The 22,872-nt window shown below is 40.1% G+C and overlaps 1 protein-coding gene across 3 annotated transcripts in view; it reads right to left on the reverse strand.

The window, feature by feature from the left end:
• Positions 1 to 22,872, reverse strand: part of mid2 (midline 2) — a 117,610-nt gene that overhangs the window by 33,933 nt on the left and 60,805 nt on the right. For all 3 annotated transcript variants that reach the window (XM_061725447.1, XM_061725446.1, XM_061725445.1), the window contains 2 exons: positions 20,020 to 20,115; positions 3,228 to 3,335 (listed from right to left, as the gene is read on the reverse strand). In XM_061725447.1, the coding sequence (XP_061581431.1) occupies positions 3,228 to 3,335; positions 20,020 to 20,115 (204 nt within the window). The remainder of the gene's footprint in view (positions 1 to 3,227; positions 3,336 to 20,019; positions 20,116 to 22,872) is intronic.

The following is a 22,872-nucleotide window of genomic DNA, read 5'->3' on the forward strand; positions in this document are numbered from 1 at the left end:
TGAACCAAGGTCAATGACACAGTACATAGGTAATCAAAACTGGCAATTTGTGTCACATGTGATGCGACATCAGTGAGAATATACCCAATTGAACGAAAACTTACAGACAATTGAATTGCATATTTGTTCTGTAGGTGAGTGGTATATGACAACTGTTCTGTGTGTATTTGCATGTTAATAAAACTGATAGTAACTAAAATGACGTTCTCCCAGAGTTTGCTAGTTTCTCCTGGTTGCAGACTTAAAGGAGCTGTATGTAAGAGCAATAATAAAACAAATCATAAAATGACCCCGATATGTCAACAGACATTTAAAAATCATGTTCATTTCAAATACTTATGTCACTGACAACAGCACTCAAGCTAGGATGTTCCAGTTTAAAAAGAGGAGTTGCAGCCCTCAACTGATGTTTATGTTGTAATTTTTTGTTTTGGCCTGAAGCTCCACCCTCCACCTATCTCCCAATCACCAAGTCAGTTTTGTTTCTGAAGCTCCACCCTCCACCTATCTCCCAATCACCAAGTCAGTATTGTTTCTGAAGCTCCACCCTCCACCTATCTCCCAATCACCAAGTCAGTATTGTTTCGGCATCCGGGTTGCCAGCTCGGCTCTAATTATCGCAGCCATGGCAGCCTACGTTCCTGCTGCATTCTGCAGCCTACCTGGCAACCTCTGGTCGGGGGGAGGAGGGGGAGGGTACACGCCGCTCAACAATATTTTGAAAGTGACTGCAGTACCAGTTTTGGCCATTTCTTACAGACGGCTCCTTTAAGGGTGTTTCAAACTGACGTCTCAGCCATATCATGTCGTCATCAGAAACAACATCTGAGCTTGTCATTGGCTGTAAACAGAGGTGACGCAAGATGCCTCAAATGGGAAGGCTATTATTTGGAAGCATAAGCCACAAACGGCAATCGTAGAGATGAATAACAGAAAATATGGCACAGATTTGTGTGTTAATGTTTGAGATGATTTTCCCATTTGAGAAGATGAAGCTGAGAAAAATAAAGCGTAAAAAGTAAAACACAAACGCATCAATGAAGGAATACACAAATACAACATATATGTGTTAATTCAGCAAGACCATGCTTAGAACAATGTAAAGGAACTGTAAAACTACATATTTTCCTGCCATCATAATGTCAGCATCACATTATACATGTGTTGCAGACATTCTAGTGTTAAAAAAAATAAATAATAGCCAGAATAATGAGACAGGAAGAGAAGACACTTGGAAGGCAAGCGGTCACATGATTTAAAAAATAGAAAACAAACACAAACATACGCACATCAGGCCGTGGGAATGTGTGTACGTTGTTTTGGAAGGAAGAGACTGAGAAGGACTGCCAAGAATCCCTCATGAGATACGGAGCTCATTAAGGGGAGGTATGAGAGAGGATGGGACCACCTTTCACAAGATTGTCCTCAACAGGAAACTGGATCAGTACTTGGTTCATAATACATTCAATGATCCTTGTGTTGCTGACAATGAGCCTGCATAACGTATCAACTTTGAGCTTTCAACTCAACTTCCTTGATCCTTCAAATGACCCTCTCGTGTTTTGAATGTAGTTTGTTTTTACTTCTGTCCCCTGCATTTCCCTGCCAGACAGCCTTTTATAGGCCTAGACTCTCAGGAGAACAAGCCTTGCTCTGTGTCGGTGCACACACTGACACATTTCCCCTCTCTTACGCTCATACAGTACACACATACACACACACACACACACACACTGAAACACACACACACAGGCTAAGACATAAAGCTAGTTCAGTCTCTCAACTATGAGCTTCTGTTGCATCAAAGGATCCTCTATAAGCACCTTAGACATCACCTCAGGGAAAGTCTTTGCTTCAACTCCAGCGTGCTGAGACTGAACAAACACCCATATACATATGAGTATGTACACACACACACACACACACACACACACACACACACACACACACACACACACACACACACACACACACACACACACACACACACACACACACACACACACACCTATGTCCATGATTGTCTTTCAATTCAGAGATTTTACTCATCAGGATGTGTTAAAAACAAACAAACTGGTCCTTATCCAGTATAAAAATCACAAAACTTAACCTCAAATGAACAACAACACATACCATATAGCACTGTCATGATTTATTCAACAAAAAAAACTGAGACACTTATTTCTTCCATTCAGGTGAGGCGAAATAAACACTTTTGATTTACTGGTCATCCACCCGTGTCCTGCCATCCTTTAAAGGCTGACGTTTATACAGTTTGCTCAGTTTGTTGGTATGGAGCATTCAGGTGTGTCTTAACATAATGTCAAACAGAACAGACATCAGCAATGATCTTAGAGAAGCATGCGTTGCTCTTTATCGGTCTGGAATGGATTATAATGTTTTTATCAACAATTCGGAGTTCATCATTCTGCAGTAAGAAAGATGACCCGCAAGTTTAAATCATTTAAGACAGTTTCCGATCTTCCCAGGAAACGACAGGATGTCCTGGTAGGTTCATTTCACACACGCCCATCAGCATAGAAATAAATAAAGAAAACTTCTGATAGAGCCCAAATATGACTACAGGCCTAATGCATACTAAATCAAATGAAATCAAATCAAATCACTTTTAATTTCACATCACGTACACGGTAGAGTACATGTGAGTGAAATCCTTGTGTATCCTTGTGTCGGTAGGAACCGTGCATCAGTCTGCTGGCTCTGGTCTGGATGCCTGATGAGAGCAGCCTAAACAGTTTATGGTGGGGGTGACGAGAGTCCACGGTAATCTCCTCTGCGTTCCTCAGGCACCACTTGCTATAGCTGTCCAATTATCCTTTTGGAACACGGCATTACCCTCTGCACAGCTTTCTGGCTGTAGGAGATCCTGCCGGCGTACCAGCTGGTGATGCATCCAGTGAGGATGATCTCAGTGGCACAGTTGTAAAAAGTCCAGAGGATCTAAAGGAAAAAGAAGAGGTGCTTCTCTTCTTTCTTCAATGTTTTGTTCAAGTTAAGTGTTGATTTATTAAGTGCATTAACTGGTAAAGTTAATGACACTTGAATCAGAAAAGGATTGGTATGGCTTGTAAGGGATATCAGGGTGGTGACTTGATGAGGCTGAGGTTGAATTATTCGTATAAGATGAATTCATACATTCATCAGGATCACTTAATGTAACTTTTATTCTTCTCAGTTGTATCTAAAAAGTCCTGGAAATATCTTACCTTTGACTCTTTGATCTTTACTGCAATGATCTGCTTCCTCTGGCGGATGATATCCACAAGCTCATCACACTCCTCCACCAGCTTAGCTTCATGCATGGCTGTGTTAACCTGGGGGTAAGAAAACAAATAATGAAAATAATATAAATATACTTCACAGTAATTATCATTTACTCACTTACTAATTCTTTTTAGTGAAAATAAAAGCAGTGTTTGCTTTTGTACTTTTCTATAAAAGTACAAAAGTATTTCTAGATTTGCAGCAATCTATACAGCCACATAAGAGCAGTTCATTAGCTTCCATCTGCGCTTATCTGCACACCTGGAAAAGAGGCCTCGAGCACCATGCACATCTGAATTAGAAATACTTTGTGAAGAATGCAGCAGTCAAGTGATTTCAAGCTCATGTACCATGTCGGTGTAAAAAACCTTAACTCTTTACTCACTGGTCCCGGGGGAGAGAAGAACTTACATACATTCAGAGCTGGTTAACTGATCAGGTGAAAAAGACAAGTCACTGTACAATACGAACTCAGCTGTAACAATGCTCGGTTAATTGCTGGAGGGAAAGTCTAACAGCTCATTAAATGGGCACAGCGCTGTTGGATCTGGACCACAACTTGCTCTTGTGACCTGAAGAACTCATTATACAGAAAGGAACGATGACATTTGGAGATATTTACTTTTCTCTATGAAGAAACACGCTAATGGTCATTAGGGACTGCTGAAACCTTCATTAAGAAAGAACAAATCCCCAGGAAAGGCCATCTGCATTTCATTTAAAGAATATGCTGACATCATGACCATTTAACAGACTTTGTGACTATATTAGGTCCAAATTTGCCATGGTAGCTCACAATAAGTTCATTTCAGGCCAATGGGACTGTGGTGCTGGTGTACATTCTCGGTTATGTAGGTCACAATATTCCTGAGAAGCATGAGAAGAGGGCAGATGGAGTTTTTCTCTTGCTTGTTGAAGATTTTCCACCTCTCATCTGAAAGGCTTCTTCAGTTGTAACTGATTGATGGGGAATTTCATGATGAAGGCTTTAATAATATTTTGGCTCTTTATTCTTCCGGGTCATTTAAGTCGGGTGTGTATCACAGACCCACACCTCACTCCTGTGGACATTTCGTCTCAACTGTCAACTGCCAAGTTCAAGCAAAAAATCAGCTTCAGCGCTGAGAAATGGAAGAGAGCAGCAAACCTGAACTGCAAGATGTGCAACGGCTCAATTTGGGATGGATAGTTTACCACCAAGTTGATGGGGAATGGGCTTTTAGCTGGAAATGTAGTGGAGAGGTGCACAATTGGTATGAATTTGACAGCCGTGGTCCTCTGAATGGGTGGGGTGGGGGGTGCATCTGTCTGGACACAGCATATCTGTGCAGAAAATTGAAGTTGTGAAAGTTTTGTCACCTCAGATAAAGCAGCTACAAAACTGTTCTGAGCTGCACTTGTACTGAGCCCTGTGCTGGGATGACGGGACTTTTTCTTTTGTTTGAGGAGACCAGTTAACGCTATGAGAGAAGGGACAGTCTCTTATGGCACTTTTATACTAGTACCTACTCGCCACGCCTCGACTCGCCTCGTCCTCATTTGTTTTTAGACACCCAGATGAGAAGAGGGAGGGTTGGAGTGAAGCTGCTGTGACGTATTTGATTGTGTGATTAAAACGGAGAAGGCAACAACACTAAAGATGTAGAACCTGGAGGAGATGATATATGTGCTGCTGGGTCTGTGACTTGTGTTCGATATCAAGTTAAAAAATGAGAGTGAAAGAAGCTTCAAGCGGCAACGCTTTTTTTTTTATTTGTTTGTCTCGGCGCTGATGAAAAGTCAGCTGGAGCCGCGAGCGGCTGAGAAGTGACCGCCTGGTAGATCTGGTCGTTCCTTATCGTCCTTCTAGATCCCTTTTTAATTCTCTCCTCAGCCACCAGGTTTATGAACATCTGCACCTCAGTGTTGGATCACCAAACTTTTGCTTTGGAACGACCTTTGCCTGTCGGATAAAATACACTTAATTCAGGCAGCGAGCATGTTTTTTTTTTTTTTTTTTTTTTTTTTTTTATTGATCTTTTTAGAAAAGAAAACAACATACAATGACAACATGGACACAAATAATCAAAAATATGAATTATGCATTATACATTGTCCTTTTTTTTTTTTTTTATAAACACACAGAACTAAGAACAGAGTCTCTGTAGAGTTAAATAAAAAAAAATAAACAGATGAGCAACAAATGAACAATGGAGTAGAGTATGGATGAGCAAATGCGGCATACAAAAACAAATGCAGTGATAAATGCAAATGCCCATCACTAATATCCCATTAATTGGAAATAATAATAAAAAAAAAAGCAAGCAGCATAAAATGCAGCATAAATAACAATAATCAAAACAAATAAATAAATGAAAGAAATGAAAAGAAAATTAAGGTAAGGGAGAGGGATCAGTCGGTGGGTAGAGTCTTCAATGAGTTAAAATAATCTACGAAAGATTGCCATTTACGAACAAATTTAGATGAGTTGCCTTTTACTGAATATCTCACCTTTTCAGATTTTAGAAAAAACATAACATCACTAAGCCAAAGAGCAATAGACGGAGACTTGGGGGATTTCCATGAGAGTAGGATACGACGTCTAGCTAGAAGAGATGTGAAAGCCAATACTTCTGACTGTACGGGGCTGATATGTGAGGAGTCAACCGAAAGTCCGAATATTGCTATGAGGGGGGTCATAACAACATTTTTCACCAGAACTTTAGACATGATCACAGAATAGTCACTCCAAAATTTCTGTAATCTAGGACAGGAGAAAAACATGTGACTTAAATTGCAGGGAGAGCCCTGGCATCTGTCGCATAAGTCTGCAACATTGGGATATATTTCGGATAATCGGGATTTTGATAGGTGGGCTCTATGCAGCACCTTGAATTGAATAAGTTCAAGTCTAGCGCAAGGCGTGCTAGATCGTATGCTACGGATAGCTTTATCCCACAGCTCCCCTGTGAAGTCCAGGCCCAACTCCCGTCCCCAACCCTCCCGAGCTTTATCTACAGAATGACCATCAAATGTCATACACAGTGCATATATCCTAGATATGAGAGACTTTTGACTAAGTTTCATTGTTAGAAGATCATCCCACGGTTGGTTAGCAGGAAGGGAAGGGAAGCATGGAAACAGAGCAGAGGCACAGTGTCGAAGCTGGAAGTAGCGAAACAGATGGGAGGCAGGCAAATTGAACTTTGACCTCAGATCTGAAAATGTGGAAAAGATCCCATCCTTATACAGATCCCTGAAGTGCTTAATGCCCCGGCTGTGCCAAATCATAAAAGTGGTGTCTATTAGTGATGGAGGGAACAGATGATTCTTAGTAACAGGTGTATAGGCGGATGGAGAAGCAAATTTAAAATGGCGCCTAAACTGTGACCAAATCTTAAGGGAGGAAAGCACCACAGGGCTATTTGTGAACTTAGAGGGATTCAATGGTAAAGAGGAGGAGAGTAGGGCCGTTACAGAGGATGAAGAGAGTGACTGAGCCTCCAATCTGCACCATAATAACTCAGGAGACTGAAGCCAGTAAATTAGTTTGTGAATATGCGCTGACCAATAGTAAAGCAAAAAGTTTGGTAGTGCTAGACCCCCATTAAATTTAAATTTTTGGAGAAGCGAATACCTCACTCTGGGTGTCTTACCGGCCCATAAAAAGTTGGAAACAATTTGGTCAAGTGATTTAAAAAAAGATTTTGGTAGAAATAAAGGAGTGCATTGGAACAAAAAAAGAAATTTAGGCAATACAGTCATCTTCACTGTGTTAACTCTTCCTATTAGCGACAATGGTAGGGAGTTCCACCTCTGTAAGTCCGCCTTCACTCGAGTTACCAGTGAGGAAAAATTAGCGGTGAAAAGAGAGGGCAGAGTGCGGGTCACATTAATCCCTAAGTATCTAAAGCCCGACGGGCTGAGTTTAAAGGGGATATCAGATTGTTTGAGTAGTAAAGCAGAAGTGTTTATGGGGAAGCATTCACACTTGTGAAGATTGACCTTATAGCCGGAGAAGGATCCATAATTCTTCAACAGAGATAATATTGGTGCAATGCTGGTTAAAGGGTCAGATACATATAAAAGGAGGTCGTCTGCATAAAGTGACAATTTGAGTTCCACATTGGACCTAGAGATTCCGCGAAATAAAGGAAGAGTTCTTAAAGCAATTGAAAGTGGTTCGACGGATAGAGCGAAAAGCAAAGGGGAGAGAGGGCAGCCCTGTCTCGTGCCACGTGATAATGTAAAATAAGTGGAGTAGTTGTCATTGGTGTGAATGCTGGCCTGAGGGGAAGTGTAAAGAAGTCTAATCCAAGATATAAACCTGTGTCCAAATCCGAATTTATGAAGTGTTGCAAAAAGATAGTTAAATTCGACACGATCAAACGCTTTTTCAGCATCAATCGCGATAACAACTTCAGGAAGTGGGGAAGAATCTTTAGAGAAAATCACATTTAGGAGTGTACGAACATTATAAAAGAGCTGGCGTCCCTTGATGAAACCATTCTGCTCCTCAGATATGATGCTAGGAAGGATCTTATCAAGACGAATTGCTAGTGCTTTTGCTAAAATTTTGACATCCACATTCAGTAAAGACAAGGGCCTGTAAGAAGTGCATGATTCAGGGTCTTTGTCCTTCTTCAAAAGGAGGGCAATGGACGCCTGCATTAAAGAAGGAGGCAATGAGCCATGATCAAGGGACTCATTGTACATTGAGAGTAGAAGGGGGGCTAATTTGTCTTTGAATTTTTTGAAAAACTCAGCGCCGAAACCATCCGGACCACGGGCCTTGTTGCTTTGCGTAGCTTCAATGGCGGCAGCAATTTCTTGCAAGCTAAACGGAGCATCGAGGCCATTAGCCACATCCAAATTGATAGTAGGAACAGTGATACTTTCAAGAAAGGAGGTCATTTCTGCTGTGTCGAGTGGAGATTCTGATTCATATAGAGAGGAGTAGTATGACTTAAAAATTGTGTTGATGGCGACTGGATCGGTGGTAAGTGTGCCAGTAGAATCTCTAATGCTGGGAATCAGTCTCGACGTTGCTTGCCTTTTTAATTGATGAGCCAATAACCTGCTTGGTTTATCGCCGTGTTCATAATAGTTGGCATGAGCGCGTAATAGGAGCCGTTCAGAATCGGCTGTCGCTATAAGATCGAATTTTGATTGCAAATCAAGCCGTTGTTTCAGTAAATTCGGACTTGGGTTAACTGAATTAAGTCTGTCTATGTCCTGAATTTTAGATGTGAGCTCCTGTAATTTAGCCCTGCGGATTTTACTGGCATATGCTGAATAAGAGATAATCTGTCCTCGCAAATATGCTTTGAGTGATTCCCATACTAGCGAAAAACTAGTAGAATCTGTTTTGTTTAATGCAATGAAATCATCTATTGAAGCAGATATAGAAACATTAAATGCATCGTCGGATAAAAGCAATGGATTAAACCTCCAGGGAGAAGAAAAACGGGGGCGCTCAGACAATGTTATATTCAAAGTTAGAGGGGCGTGATCTGAAATAACAATTGGGTGGTATATGACAGAAGTAACTTTGGAAAGAAGAGAGCCATCAACAAAAAAATAGTCAATACGTGAATATGACTGATGTACTTGTGAAAAAAAAGAAAATTCCTTATCTCCAGGATGTGAGAACCTCCACGGATCAACAAGCCCGTTCTTGACTGTAAAATCGGTAATAGATTTTGACATAGAGGATTGAGTCAAAGTACGAGGATTCGAGCGGTCCAAAGAAGGATTAATAACACAATTCAGATCACCGCCCAGAATTGTAATATGCGTATTTAAGAAAGGGAGGTTGCCAAACAGCCTATCTGTAAAATTGGGGTCATCAAAATTAGGGGCATATATATTCACCAACAATACAGGGTTACAGTATAGAGTGCCCGCCACAATAAGATATCTACCATTCTTATCGGATATTGTCCTGGAGACGGAGAAATTAACTCTTCTGTTGATCAAAATTGCTACTCCTCTAGACTTAGAATCAAAATTTGAATGAAAAATATCACCCACCCAAGCACGTTTGAGTCTAAAATGATCTTTATTTCGCAAATGAGTTTCCTGAAGGAAAGCTATGTCAGTGTCCAAGCGTTTCAAATGTGAAAAAATCTTTGATCGCTTAATTGGATTATTCACACCTCTAACATTCCAGCTAGTGAATCTGATGATTGATCCAGTATCAGGCTTGTGCAGATTACGATCGTTCATATGGGCATTCTTTGAGAGAAAATAAGACAGACTCACCCACCACAAGAAGAAATATAAGAAAAAGGGGTAAAAAGGAAAACCAAAACAAACAAAACTCGGGAGTATATACATACCTACAGAGACATAATCCGAAAGCCAACAACCCATAACTCCCGCCCACCCACCCGTCGCACATTTGATGATCCCATCCCCAAACGATGGAAACAGCCGTGCAGGCTTCAACGGAAGCCATTCTCAAAAAAGAAATGCTTTCGACTATAAAGCTAAATACAAAAACAAAAACAAAGTCAGCTCCTGCAGAGTTAAAACCTTAAAAAAATAAAAATAAAATATCAGGCATATAAGACCAACAGTCTGAGCCATTCTGACAATCGCTGTCTTGTCAGGGTAACAACAAACATTAATTAAATTAAGTAGATCTTTGGCCTGTAGAACAATGATATATACATATATGCACTCGCACACCCACACAGACACGCACACACATACACACAAATTAAACAATAGACAGGGGTGTGTGCATATTTCTAATCAAGGCAACATACCAGAGAAATGATTAGGCCTTCAATTTTAAACGGTGCTGTTCCCATTGAAAGATAGAAAGAAAGAAAAAAAAAGAAAAAAAAAAAAAAAAAATTAAAATAAAAAAGAAAAAAAAATTAAGACATAAAGTCCTGTTTTATGAATTAACTCACTCACTCACCCACCCAGGGCCAGAGTCCCGCATGGACAGCATGCTGGATAAATAAAAAAAAATAATTAAAAAATAAATAAATAAATAAATAAACAAATAATAATTAAGACATAAAGTCCCGTTTTATGAATTGACTCACTCACTCACCCACCCAGGGCCAGAGTCCCGCATGGACAGCATGCTGGATAAATCAAAAAAAAAAAATAAAATAAATAAATAAAAAAATAAAAAAAAAAAATAAAAAAAAATTAATTAAGACATAAAGTCCCGTTTTATGAATTGACTCACTCACTCACCCAGGGCCAGAGTCCAGCATGGACAGCAAGCTGGATAAATCGTCCCAGAAAACTAGCTGGTAGTCACTTTTTTTATTTTCTTGATGAATGCCAAGGCTTCATCTGGCGCCGTGAAGTCACGTTGTTGGCCGTTATGAGTTACACGCAGCCGGGCGGGGTACAGCAATCCATACCGGACTCCTTCAATCTCCCGCAGCTGACGGCGCACCTCATTAAAGGCAGCGCGCGCCCGCGCTGTCTTGGCGGTGTGGTCCGGGAAGACGGAGATGGTCATATTCCGAACCGTTATCCGCTGCCGCTCTCTCGCCTTTCTGAGGATGTCAGCGCAGTCCGTGTAATAATGGAGCCTGGCCACTATTGCGCGGGGCCGGGCACCGGGCTGGGGTCTCGGCATGAGGGTGCGGTGGGCTCTGTCCACCACCAGCTCCGCGTCGAGGGCGAAGGCTTCCGATAACAGCCTGGAAACACCGGCTGCAGATGAAGAGTCAGGATCCTCCTCCGGGACACCAATAATCCGTATGTTCTGCCGACGAGACCTTGACTCCAAATCCTCGCATCTGTCCTCCAGCCTCACACATTCTTTCGACAAGTGATCAACTTTTTTCTGGAGAGCAACTATGTCGTCTGAGCAGCTTGAGAGAGCCTGCTCCATCACAGCAACCGTGGCTGTAAGACCCGCGACGTCCGCCTTCATGGAGGAAATACTGCCGGAGAGATCCGCTTTAAGTGAAAGCAGCTCGGACTTAATAGAAGTTAAATTGTCACTCAGTGCTGCTTGAAGCTCTGTCTTAAATATAGCCGCAACATCGTTGCGAAGCGCGGAGAGCAGTTCCTTTTTGAGCTGGCTGAACTCCGCGCCGGCGCAGGTGCTTTCCGGAGGAGGAGAATCACCGCGGGGCGAGGAGACAGCGTGAGCCGCAGGCCGCGGGTTAGCTGGAGGGTTATTCCCCGCTTTGATGGACTTTGGAGGCATTTTTCTGGTGAGTTCACGATGTAACCGCGTTGAAAAAAAAAATTTGTTCAAACCCAAGCCGTGGGAGTAATTCAAATAGTGCCAAAAAATGGAGAATTACATTAACTCTGCAGGAGCTCCGCTAAGCACGTCTCACCCCATGTATAGCTAAGCCGGAAGCGAGGCAGCGAGCATGTTAAGAAAATGCACACGATTTAATTTCACATAGAGTCCTGCCACTGGAAGATCCAAGGCCACAAAAACAAATCAAAGACCGCACAGAGGATTTAACTGCTTCACAGGGCTCTACAACAAGCAATGGGTGAAACTCTTCCCCCATTGCACCAGCTGTGGAAAGAACATTTCTCTGCAGGAAACTCTTACTTCCAATTAGATAATGCAATGCAAAGATTATCAGTGAAATCAAAGATAACATCACTTCTTTTGATATCAAAACGGAAAATCCAACCTTGAATTCGCAGCTAAAAAATTTGCAGCAACGCTGTGATGCCGTCGTGTCAGTATCAACCAAGATCTGGAGTTGAATCTGTTGCAGTTGTAAAAGTACTGAGGATTCAACCTGGTACATGTACATTATAACGCTACTGGACATATTTGTCTCCTTGCACTTCAGACTCGGGCTGCGGTCAAGGTGATACATTCATCTCACTGGGTCTGATGTAAGATTGCCCTCAGAAATTGTGGAAAAGCCTCATAGTGCTCATTTAGCCATGACACCAACACGTTGATTCTCAGTTCATGTCTGAAAAGGGCTTGTGAAACTACTTACTGTAACAATCAAGTTCCACTCATCACTCCATAAAGCTCATTACAAATTGGCAATCCACTTCAGCCTCATTATTCATACCCACTCATACACTCATTGAAAAAAAAAAACCCTTCACAAGCTCTTTACCTTCACCTCGATCTCCTGACACCCAGCCAAACATCCTAATTCCCAAAACTAGGCCTCCAGTTTTAAACCGCCCTTTACGACCCCTCCTAAAACCTCAAACTCAAATTGGTCCTCACAAGGGTAGGGAAGTCGTGCACACGTACACACAGAAACAACAACATTAATTCTGCAAACAGCCATCTCATGACTGCAGGTTAGTAATTAAGGAGGATAAATGCATCTGTCCAGGATCATTGTGAAATACAGCTGTTTGGCAGTTTCAGCAGCAATGTTCCCCTCTGTCCTCCTCCTCTTTCTTTGCACTGGAAACATCTCCCTGTTCCAGACTTTATCCACCTCCTGCAACATAAACACTGTCACCTTCTGCACATTCCCCTTTTTATTAGGCTCCAATGAGGGCTCAGAGAAATCACAGCGCCAGGTTGTTTGTTCGGTGCTAAAATACAGGTATAGTGTTGGAATAAGAATAACTACACTTTCAGTTTCCGACACTCTAGCTGTCTCTATTTTGTAAAAAAAAAAAAAAAAAAGGATGTGACAAAGAGAGACTAAGGTGCAATACTCTTCTAAAAAAGAGTTACATTTTATTTGTCATACCAGTTAAAGTCTACCTAAACTTACTTGACCATGCATTGTGTTGCTGTACGACACGTTAGCAGTGGGTGCAACACTTTTCACTACTGAGTTCACACTTCTCATATATATAAACTATATACATGAAATAAATGTTATATTTAATAAGAAATATCAATATGTACTTTTTTTTCTTTAAATAAGCGCCAGACTTGGGTATATTTACACTGTGTTGCACTGCCTCTTCTTTTCCTGGGTATTTCCTGGTTGTTATTCAATCGTTAAAAACAAATATCTTCACTAAGATTAATGGAAAAAGGCAAACTTGGTGCTTATGTTGTGAATCAAGAGGCTGGGGAACGGAGAGAGCTTTGTTTGCACAGATTAACACTTAAAGGAGCGACAGAAATCACTTTGGGAAGCTATCGTTAAAGGTGTTGCGATAAGTTGATGACCTGTCAGCTCCAGTCATTTCTACCTGCTTTCCTCGCGCCGCTTGCAACCGCTTTGGTGGAAGCATGGAAAATAAAATGCTCAGCAATCAAAAACACGGTGGGCAAAAAAAGGAGTAAAAGGGAAAGATATGACTTTGTTGTTGTATGCTGGAACATAATTTGAGTATGTTTTAAAGCAACAATATCGTTTTTCCAACTTTAAATGTGTGGTTAAGTTACCAAGATCGGGCATTTTTTGCTCTTTTGTTCTGTTTAAACATTCTGTATATACTTGTTTGTACAACACTAGAACACATTTGTATAATTTTAAAAGAACAGCAATAATAATATGAATAATATTGATAATTTTTTAAAGTATTCTCAAAAAAATATAGAGGTAAAGTTATTTCCAAACAGAATAATTCTGTTCTTATTTATATATTGCATGATAAAACTTTTTTTACCCCCTTTTTTAGTAGCAAAGTTGGACATATAACTTAAGTTTTTATTTTTTATTTTTATTTCTCTCCTTTTTCAAAACATTTTCTCTTCTTTTATTATCCTTTAGAAGTACCTGAACAAATTGCTTTCTAATTCACAGCTATTTGAAGTTTGAAATTCAACCTGATCTCTAGGGATCCTGTTTAAAATGTGTAAAAACTGCTAACAGGCTTGTATCGATCATCCCGGTGTCCAAATGTTCCCGGCCTGTTCAATCAAACAGCAGTTTTATTTCTGAAGAGTAGAACATAATATTCCCCCTCTTACAGGGTCACACTAAACATGTGCACCATCTTCCCTTCTTCATTAGTCTGAGTTCAGCGAAGCCATCATGTCAACAATGAATTAATTCACCCGTATATATTACACTGTGTGAATTATTGCTCTTCTACTTTAAACGTAAAGTGAAATAAAATGAACAGACCTAACATCATGAGATTTTTATTCCATGTTTTTGCTTGGTCTTAGTAAATAACTCAGTCAAAAAATATATAGCAATATGATGTGATTCTATGTTGTCTTTTCTGTTATTTAGAAACTATTTTCACTCCAGAGGATGTGTTTGCGTTTTAATGATGCTGCATTGCACATTCAGCTCTGAATGGTATTTGTATTTTCCACTAAACTCTCCCAGCTAAAAATCCAGAGATTGAAATAACCCGACAGACTTTGACAAAGATTTCTTAATTACTTACCTACTTCGTTCAAATAAAAATATAGCTGTATGTAAGTATTGTTCACACCAACGTATTTTCCAGCTGAAGTCCTGATATTCTACTGCACTGCAAGTGCGGTCGGTGAATAAAACAAATTGTAAACTGTTATAAAGATAGACTCAGATTACTGTAAAGACCAACGCATAGAAGAAAGTGTGGTATTTTTGCACACATTAAATACAGTATAAAAACACTGACTACAGTTCTTTCTTTAATAAATTGTGCAAAGTGTTTCTAAAATTTAAGGAAATCCAGTAGAAGTAGTTGGTATCTGGTTTTTAAAGTCTCAGCCTGGGAATGCTACTTCTGAAAACAATGATAGCAACTGTAGGCCAGACTCCTCACCCTCATAAATTCTGCTCTCATGAATAATTTAACAAATTATTAAATGTTTTAAATATGTTTAAATAAATTGTATTTTTAACAAAATACAACTTTGTTAAAAAAACTACAGAAGCAAAAAAAGAGAGCAAAATGGACGAAGGGAATAAATTCAGAATACATTTAATGATAACCATGGCCATAATTTAAATTCTGATTTTAGTCACTTTGAATCATACACATAAAATTTATTTAACCAAAGAAATCAAGAAAGCTCAGTTTTTCTCAGAGAAAAATACTGTCCTGTACACTGGAGATATATCACAAATATATATGTAGTTTAACCTGGAAGGTTGACCTCATGTGACAACAACAGCTGAACAAGCGCAGACAGAATAATGATACACCGTGAACTATCCTGGCCAGAATAGCTCCGATACGGCGGTGAAAACTGGCCCAGGTTCAGAACAGCTGTTGACCTGTCGCTGACACCACAACCTTTCCATCTTGGATCAATTCTGTGCTCATTCCAGCCTTGTCAGCATGGCCTGCGTCTACGCCTTGTCCTGTTCTCTGTCTCTTTGACTCTCCTCAACTGTGTCTGGCTCTCCACCAGTCTCTCACTGTTTCTCAGTTTGCTTCTTCCCCTCAGATGGTGATGCCCACAGACAGATGCAAGGATTCACTCTGACAGCTTGGTAGCCACAGATTTGGAGATGAATCCAACAGACTTAAAGCAACCATGTGGCACCTTCATATTTGTAACAGAACAGAATGAAATGCAAATGTAAGGGGCTGCCCTCTTTAGCTCTGTTTCTGCTGGAGTTGTCTTGTCTTCCCACCTTCACCGAGTCTTTGTTACAACTGAATTGTTGGATTTCCTTTTTTTTTGTTCTTTTTACATTAATCGGTGCTATGTCAAAAAGATATTTGCTCAACAATATTTGCAGCACATGTAGCAAAATACATATAAACATCACATCTCTGCTAATGGATTGGCATATCTTTTTATTTCATTTCCATAAATATCACTTTGGGCATTGTTCTGGAAATGTTAGCATTGTATTTTTGCTATAACATTCAGTTTGAATATTTATTTTCTTCTCTTAACTTAATGTCAGTGGTCCTATTACTTTCAAAATTAGCAATGTGGTTTATCACTTAAATCTGTAAAAACACATGTAAGCACTACAACTTCATGAAGCTGCAAAGACAGGCATCCACGGCTACTGTTGACACGTCAACAGACACGTTTAAGAGGTTTTTTTTTATTGGTTGAATTCCTGGAGGCTCACAGATGACCAGAGCTAATAGCTCATAAATGCACACAATTCCTAACTGTAACCAGGCACACACACATGTTCATCATCCCCAACTTCTCTAAATCCAATAAACAGGGATTCATTGGTGCTAGGTGCTAAAACATAATTATGTTTAATCATTAATAACACATTTGAAATGTTGATTGCATGACTAAATTACACTTCTCTGGAGAAATCTTAGAAACCAAGTGAAATACACTGAAAGAGAAGTGTTTGCAGATCCTCTTTTATAATGACCGGTAAAACTCTTCATCTTGATCTCACACTGCCAGGTGAAGGCAACCAAATTCTGCCGTCTATGACATCATAAAGAGCCAATGTTGAAAAACAACATGTGTATAGGAATGGTACAACATTAGTTTATTAACATTCATTTTTTGGGTCTCTAGTCTCGTCTAAGATAACACATCATGGTTACGCTGTCATATATTAGTCAGAAAAGATGGAAAAGCATAATATAACCACTTGAATCTGCATAAAAGAAGAATTGACTCAGAAGAAGAACAGATGAACTCAAACATTAAAAACTTCCACAAGAACTTAGAATACACAGGAAGGATTATGAAACACTGCATGAGCTTCGGGTAAAAGTACAGAAATAAAGTAGTGACAGGAGAAAAGCAAACATTTTCACTTTGTGTTATTATCCCTCTTCAGGGATGTTCTCATTTCTGGCTACGATTGAAAGTGGACTACACAAACAGCAGACTGTTGGATCTCACTAATGCTTCTGTACAGCCATCTCCAGACAGCTGCACGCAGCAGGATCAGTCTCAGTGTACTCACACCTACATGGGTCCTGGTTAATGACTTTGAGCTCACTGTTTAATCAGCAGTTATACATGTCTGAGCATTTAAACCAGACTAGGCTTCTGCCTGATCTGATTATCTCTCTTTCCATCACGCCCAATAAACACACGCAGCTTCAACAGTGATCCTAATGGTCGGACACACCTGCTGCTGCTCCCACTACTTCCCATTAACAGTGACTGAACAATGCTTCCTGGTAACCTTGGCTTTATTCAAGAGTGACAGCTTTACACAGCTGCTGAAAAAGATCCAGCTTGAAAGAACAGAAAAGTAACCAACCCTGTGCCGGGAGATCCCAAATGAGTGGAGATTAAGCGGGCGACAAAGTTGGAAAAAAAATGGATCTAATGTCAAGTTGCATGATCAGTTCGAAAGGGAGGAATATTAAATGTAAAAAATTCAAAACACTGTCAAAGTCCCCATTCTAAGCTTGAAAGATAAAACAGTTTAGGGACAACATTTGCAAAAGCATTTGCTCATCCTTTTCATTTTCCTTCGCCCGTAAGGCTTCATTCATCTCAGTATCAGTGTCTCTTCAACATCTAAGAGGGTTTTAGGGAAGTGCTTTTCACCAGACTGCCATAATGACTGACTGCTTTTTAGTATTAAAGTATCAAAAACAAAAATAACGATGTGCTATCTCAACAACAATCCTTCAATTTGTCAAATTATAGCTCTATTCTTGAACATTGAACCTTTCTCTGAATATCTTTAAAGACAAAAATGCGACACCAAATACTGTGATAAAGAAAGAGGCCTCTTCATGAAGAAGAAAAAAAAAACCAGATTATAAGTTTGTGCAATTTGCCAAGACTGAAGAAAAGATGGCTCTCAGAAGAGAAGCCCTCACTGCTGTGTGCTGACATGCTGGAAGAGGATTCACTATGTTTGATCATATCTTTGGCACCAATACTGTATGATCTAAACAGGGAAAGAGAGGAATCCAGGTCACGCTCAAAACCCTTCAGAGATTTCTTATTTTGCACACACTCGTCTCCCTCCACTAAACCCCTTATTCCTTATTCTCTTTTCGGGCTGTGTTGCATTATTGCTGAGGATTCTTCCTCCACTGTTCCTTTTGTCTGTTTTTGGCTGAAGATAGATAAATAAATAAATAAATAAATATAATGGTAGTCACGCTAACATTTACAGTATGTCCTTTTTACCCCTTTTCTCGGGTTGCCCTCTCAACCCCTGCTTTTTGTCTTTTCTCTCTCTTCCACTTTCCCTCGCAGCTCTCATTCCACCTTTTCTTGTCCTCATTTGCCCTCCACTCTCCTCCCCTCCCGCGAAGAGACACTCTGCATTAAAGCACGCTCCCCCAAAACATTTCAGTCCCTCGTTCCTTCAGTAAATAATTAATACCCTGTTCTTCTTATGCGGAGACCGCATCAGACAATAGCTGAGACTAGCGCATGACCGTTGTCTGAAAGCACATACTTTATAGCGGCGCATGCTCTTGTCCATGTCTTTGATCCTCATTACATTTTGATGAGCTGCTGATGAGAGTCAACCATTGTTGGTGGTGATGGTACAACATTAGGATGCAAAGGAAAAAAAGGCCAGGCATGTTTTCCGCTTGTATGCACTGTTGATAAACAGTTTGTCTGTACTTAATGAATCACACAGCCATCATTTCATTTTGATTGGGTGCGCGGCTGTGAGTTGATGCTCACGGACCTCGGAGAGTAAATGGAGTCATGCCCCGCTAATAAGAAATGAACAACATGCGGAGGGACGGCAACACTGAAGCGCATTTGTCCTCGACTGCCATTTATGTCAAATGTTCCAGAAAATTGATGGCATTTATGAAGAGGGAGTGTGCAGAGACTGAGCGTGCACTCCTGTGAGTTTGTGCACGCGCGTGTTAGCAATACTAAAGAGATGATGCTTGTTCGCCGCTCATTAGCATTCTCGGATGTTTCCACTAAATTTATTTAGATGAGTCGTGCCACTTCACTTCAGTAGCTTGTGACAAGTCAAATATAGCTTCCACTTTACTGTTTGACACATCCTGTTATTTGACTTGAGTGGGGAAGCATACATTTCACGTGTGGGTTGTGCCAGTAGTAACCTGCTGAGTGTGGTAACACTAACTCATCCTAAACATCATATTTTATGAGATTAACTTGAGGGCAAAGTTAAATTTAGAATGTGCATCTATTGCAGGCTTTATAAAAATAATTTTGATTGGAAAACAAAATTGCTTTGCACATCTTCCCAGAGCCTCACTGTCACACCAACACTGACCAATCCCACTAACACACCAGCTGTTGGCTGTTTTTTACATCTTTCGTAGTTTTTAGCAACTTATTTTTTACTTTCTGTGGTCTAAGGCACTCAGTAAAGATTAAAATATAAGCCAAAAAAAATGTATAAAGGTAAATAAATAAATGAAAAGTTGATGCCCCTGTAGTTTTTAACGTTGTCTTGCAGTCATACGGCTGTGATTCATGTTTCATTTTGTTGGCCTTTAACGGTGTTTAACGTGTCAGAGCGACACCTGCTCGACTGCCAGAACCCAGGGTTTACCACATTGCATCGTGTTGTAATTGAATGATTTTTATATTTGTCTGACATGGTTACTGATCCGAAAAAACACGATGAACTGTAATCAATATAAGCAAAGAAAACTGAAATTTATAACATTTGATCAACAGCTGAAAAAATTTGCCAGCAGTCATGACCATGGAACAACAGGAGGGAGTGAAAATAATTGAAAAAGGACTTTCAGTAAAACTTGGTATAGCTTCAGAGGCTGGTTTTAGTATTCAGCATATTTCAAGTTGAGTTTCATCCAATTAAGAATCCCTGGCAGCGCCACAGCTGTGATCCTGTAACTGAACACCGCCTCTGACAATAACAAGCAACATGTCTACACAAGACAGCTGAGGATGGTACCTGATTTCATGACCTTCATTATCAGATGCAGGAATGACCGTTGAATTCATTTAAACAGTTTAACATATCTTTTCAGACATATGTTGTGTACCTCCACTTGCTGACAGATCTGGATGAGCTTGGCCATTTGGTTCTCCAGTTCACTGTTCCTCTTCACCAGGTTCGTTAAGTTGTTCTCCAGAGTTTGCTGTTGGAGCGGGACAGAGGAAGAACAGAGAAAAGGAAAGGAAGAACAGGAACACAAAGAGTTTATTTACCCTATAAAGCCAGATGTATCATATTTAACACATAAATTTCTGAGAGCTTTGTACCACCCCAATAATCAAAAAAGGGCGGAAAAAAAGCCAAAAATGTACATAACATACCTGTAAATCACATATACATTAACTTACCTAATGTATTAATAACAAGAACAACAATACAATTGTTTTGTGTGTTATGTCATATGTCAGGCATTGAAGGGTTAACTGTCTAGCTGTCGGCTTGTTGGTGAGAGAACACACACACACACACACACACACACACACACACACACACACACACACACACACACACACACACACACACACACACACACACACACACACACACACACACACACACCATGTAACCATCACTGTGAATTTACATTTTCATTCATTACTTGAAAAATGTATAATATACCAGGAGCTTCAAGAGTGAGTTGTTGAGATTTGCAGAGCGTTCTCACATTGTAGTACCAGCTCTGAGAATTTACCTAGCCTCTCCATTCACTTATGATCTCCATCCACAGCTTTAAATCTGGCTGCACTTGTTTCACTTGAAAACAAACCAGTCAAGGATTTTTTACTGTCATTATTGTTTTTCTATTAACAGAAAATTGTGATTGCAGTTAAATACTTAGCCTTAAAATAAATGATCTAATAATAAACCAGTACTTTGTCCCTCTGATCCCCTTAGTGTCTGCTGTCTACATCTGTTTACATAGTCATCCCTGTAGTGCACCAACTAACCAAGTATCAATAATATGTACATAGAACTCTTAGTTCTCCTGCTCACGGATAGTTAATACTAATATATCTTGTCTTTTGTACCTTTGACAGTGTGTCTGTGTCTCTCCTGTCTCTGTTTTCATTATCTCTTTCTGATCTCCCTTTCCCACTTATGAGCCAGGTCCTGCTCAAGCTTTTTCTCCCACTAGAGGAGTTTTTACCCGCCATTGTTTATGTTTATGTAATAATTGCTCGGAGGTCATGTTCTAGGTCTCTGGAAAGCGCCTAGAGGCTACTTGTGCTGCAATAGATGCTATATAAATAAAACTGAATTGAAAAATGTAATTGAGTTTATATCTGGACTGAGAATTCAGACTTTTTATTGGTGCTTCGTAAATATTTGTAAATCCTTGCTCAATAAGCAACAGTTCCTCAAATTAACCCCTAACACATAGAGAAAACACGGAGGAATGGACCAATGGGGAGCCAGGAGTTTATCAAACTGAAGTATATTAGAGGATCTATGAGGTTTATTTGCCTTGTTTTCTTCCCGCCAGCTGGCGGTTGTGTTACTTCAACATTCCTATCTGCAGTGAAGTGTTCTCAACAGCCTGGGACTCTTCAAAATATGACTCTCAACATTGTTTTGTATGTTGGTCATGGCTGCTGGCATGTTTAGTAAATGTATATGGGCAGAAAAGTATAAGTAATTGTCCAAAGCAGCTTTTTTTTCCTTTCCTTATAGGGACTTCTGGCTCCTGGTTGCATGTGAATTGCCCGCTTGGGTTGCCTTATGTGGTGGGCCCAAGTGGGACCCAGATGAGAGACTCAAGCCTATTCATCACCCATTTACCCGAGTATAAACACTGCAAGCTAATAACATGGGATCACCACTGAATCTATGGACAATACCATATGGGGCTCAGCTTTTCAGCCCATTTATTTTATCAGATGGGCCTCAAACTACAAACGTTAGCTGGGATGTTCACAGTTAAACTGAAGACAGGGGAATTGTAAGTATTTCCATCAGTTTGGGACATGGTAGTGTTAGCTCTCAGGCTAGGCAGTGTACGCTTGCACTCTTGTACTGTCAGGTTAGGGCAAGCGTGATTCATGGGTTATTGGGTCCATGTACAATGTGTCCAAATTTACATTCATTTCAAGCACTAAGATATAAAACTAATCTAAAACAAGCGACTGAAGGTGTTGTAAACTATTCAACCTCACTCCATAACTTATAACCAGACAGCGTGCTTATGAATGACGCTGTCACTGTATAACTGTGGTCTTTGACCCAAGCACGTCCCAAACATTTCATCAGCACTTGAGGACATTGCATCAATATCAACAAAAAATAAAGGAAAAAAGGAGAAAAGGATTTAATAAGTGTCCCTTAACAGGAAATATTACAACACTGCTTCAACAGAACGTGAGGTTTTATACAATACAATCCATGCAAAATGAACTGAAATATATCTAGCTGGTGTTTTTAGCCAACTGGGTGTTTAAATCAGATCAGTAAAAAGATCATAATGTCATTAAGGCAATATTAATTGTTAATTGCAATATTATTGTTCAAAGTAATGCCAAATGGGTACAGAAGAGTAGCCATCATGACATTGGAGCTGAAAACTGACCCATATCCTTTCTTTGCACGGAAACATGTCAAACACATCTCACATGTGGTAGAAACTCAGGAACAATCACAGCTAAGTTGTTGTAGATTCTCAGGTTATGGTAATCCTACAAGTTGAAAAACAAAAGCTCACATTAAGCCCGTTTACTCAAACCAAAGCAGATCTCTATAAAGTGTCCTGCTTGCTCCATCATCTCAAAATAAATGTTACAGCTGAATGCAGGGAAATGTAGGATTCAGAGTAAGGTACGCCTGCAACCGGTGAAAAAACACATTTCAAACTCGGCCCAGTCATGTGGCACATTGGTTTTGAAACTTCAGAGTCTTGAGGAGCACT

The sequence above is a fragment of the Cololabis saira genome, chromosome 7, assembly GCF_033807715.1.
Source record: "Cololabis saira isolate AMF1-May2022 chromosome 7, fColSai1.1, whole genome shotgun sequence".
In the NCBI taxonomy this organism is placed as follows: Eukaryota; Metazoa; Chordata; class Actinopteri; order Beloniformes; family Belonidae; genus Cololabis; species Cololabis saira.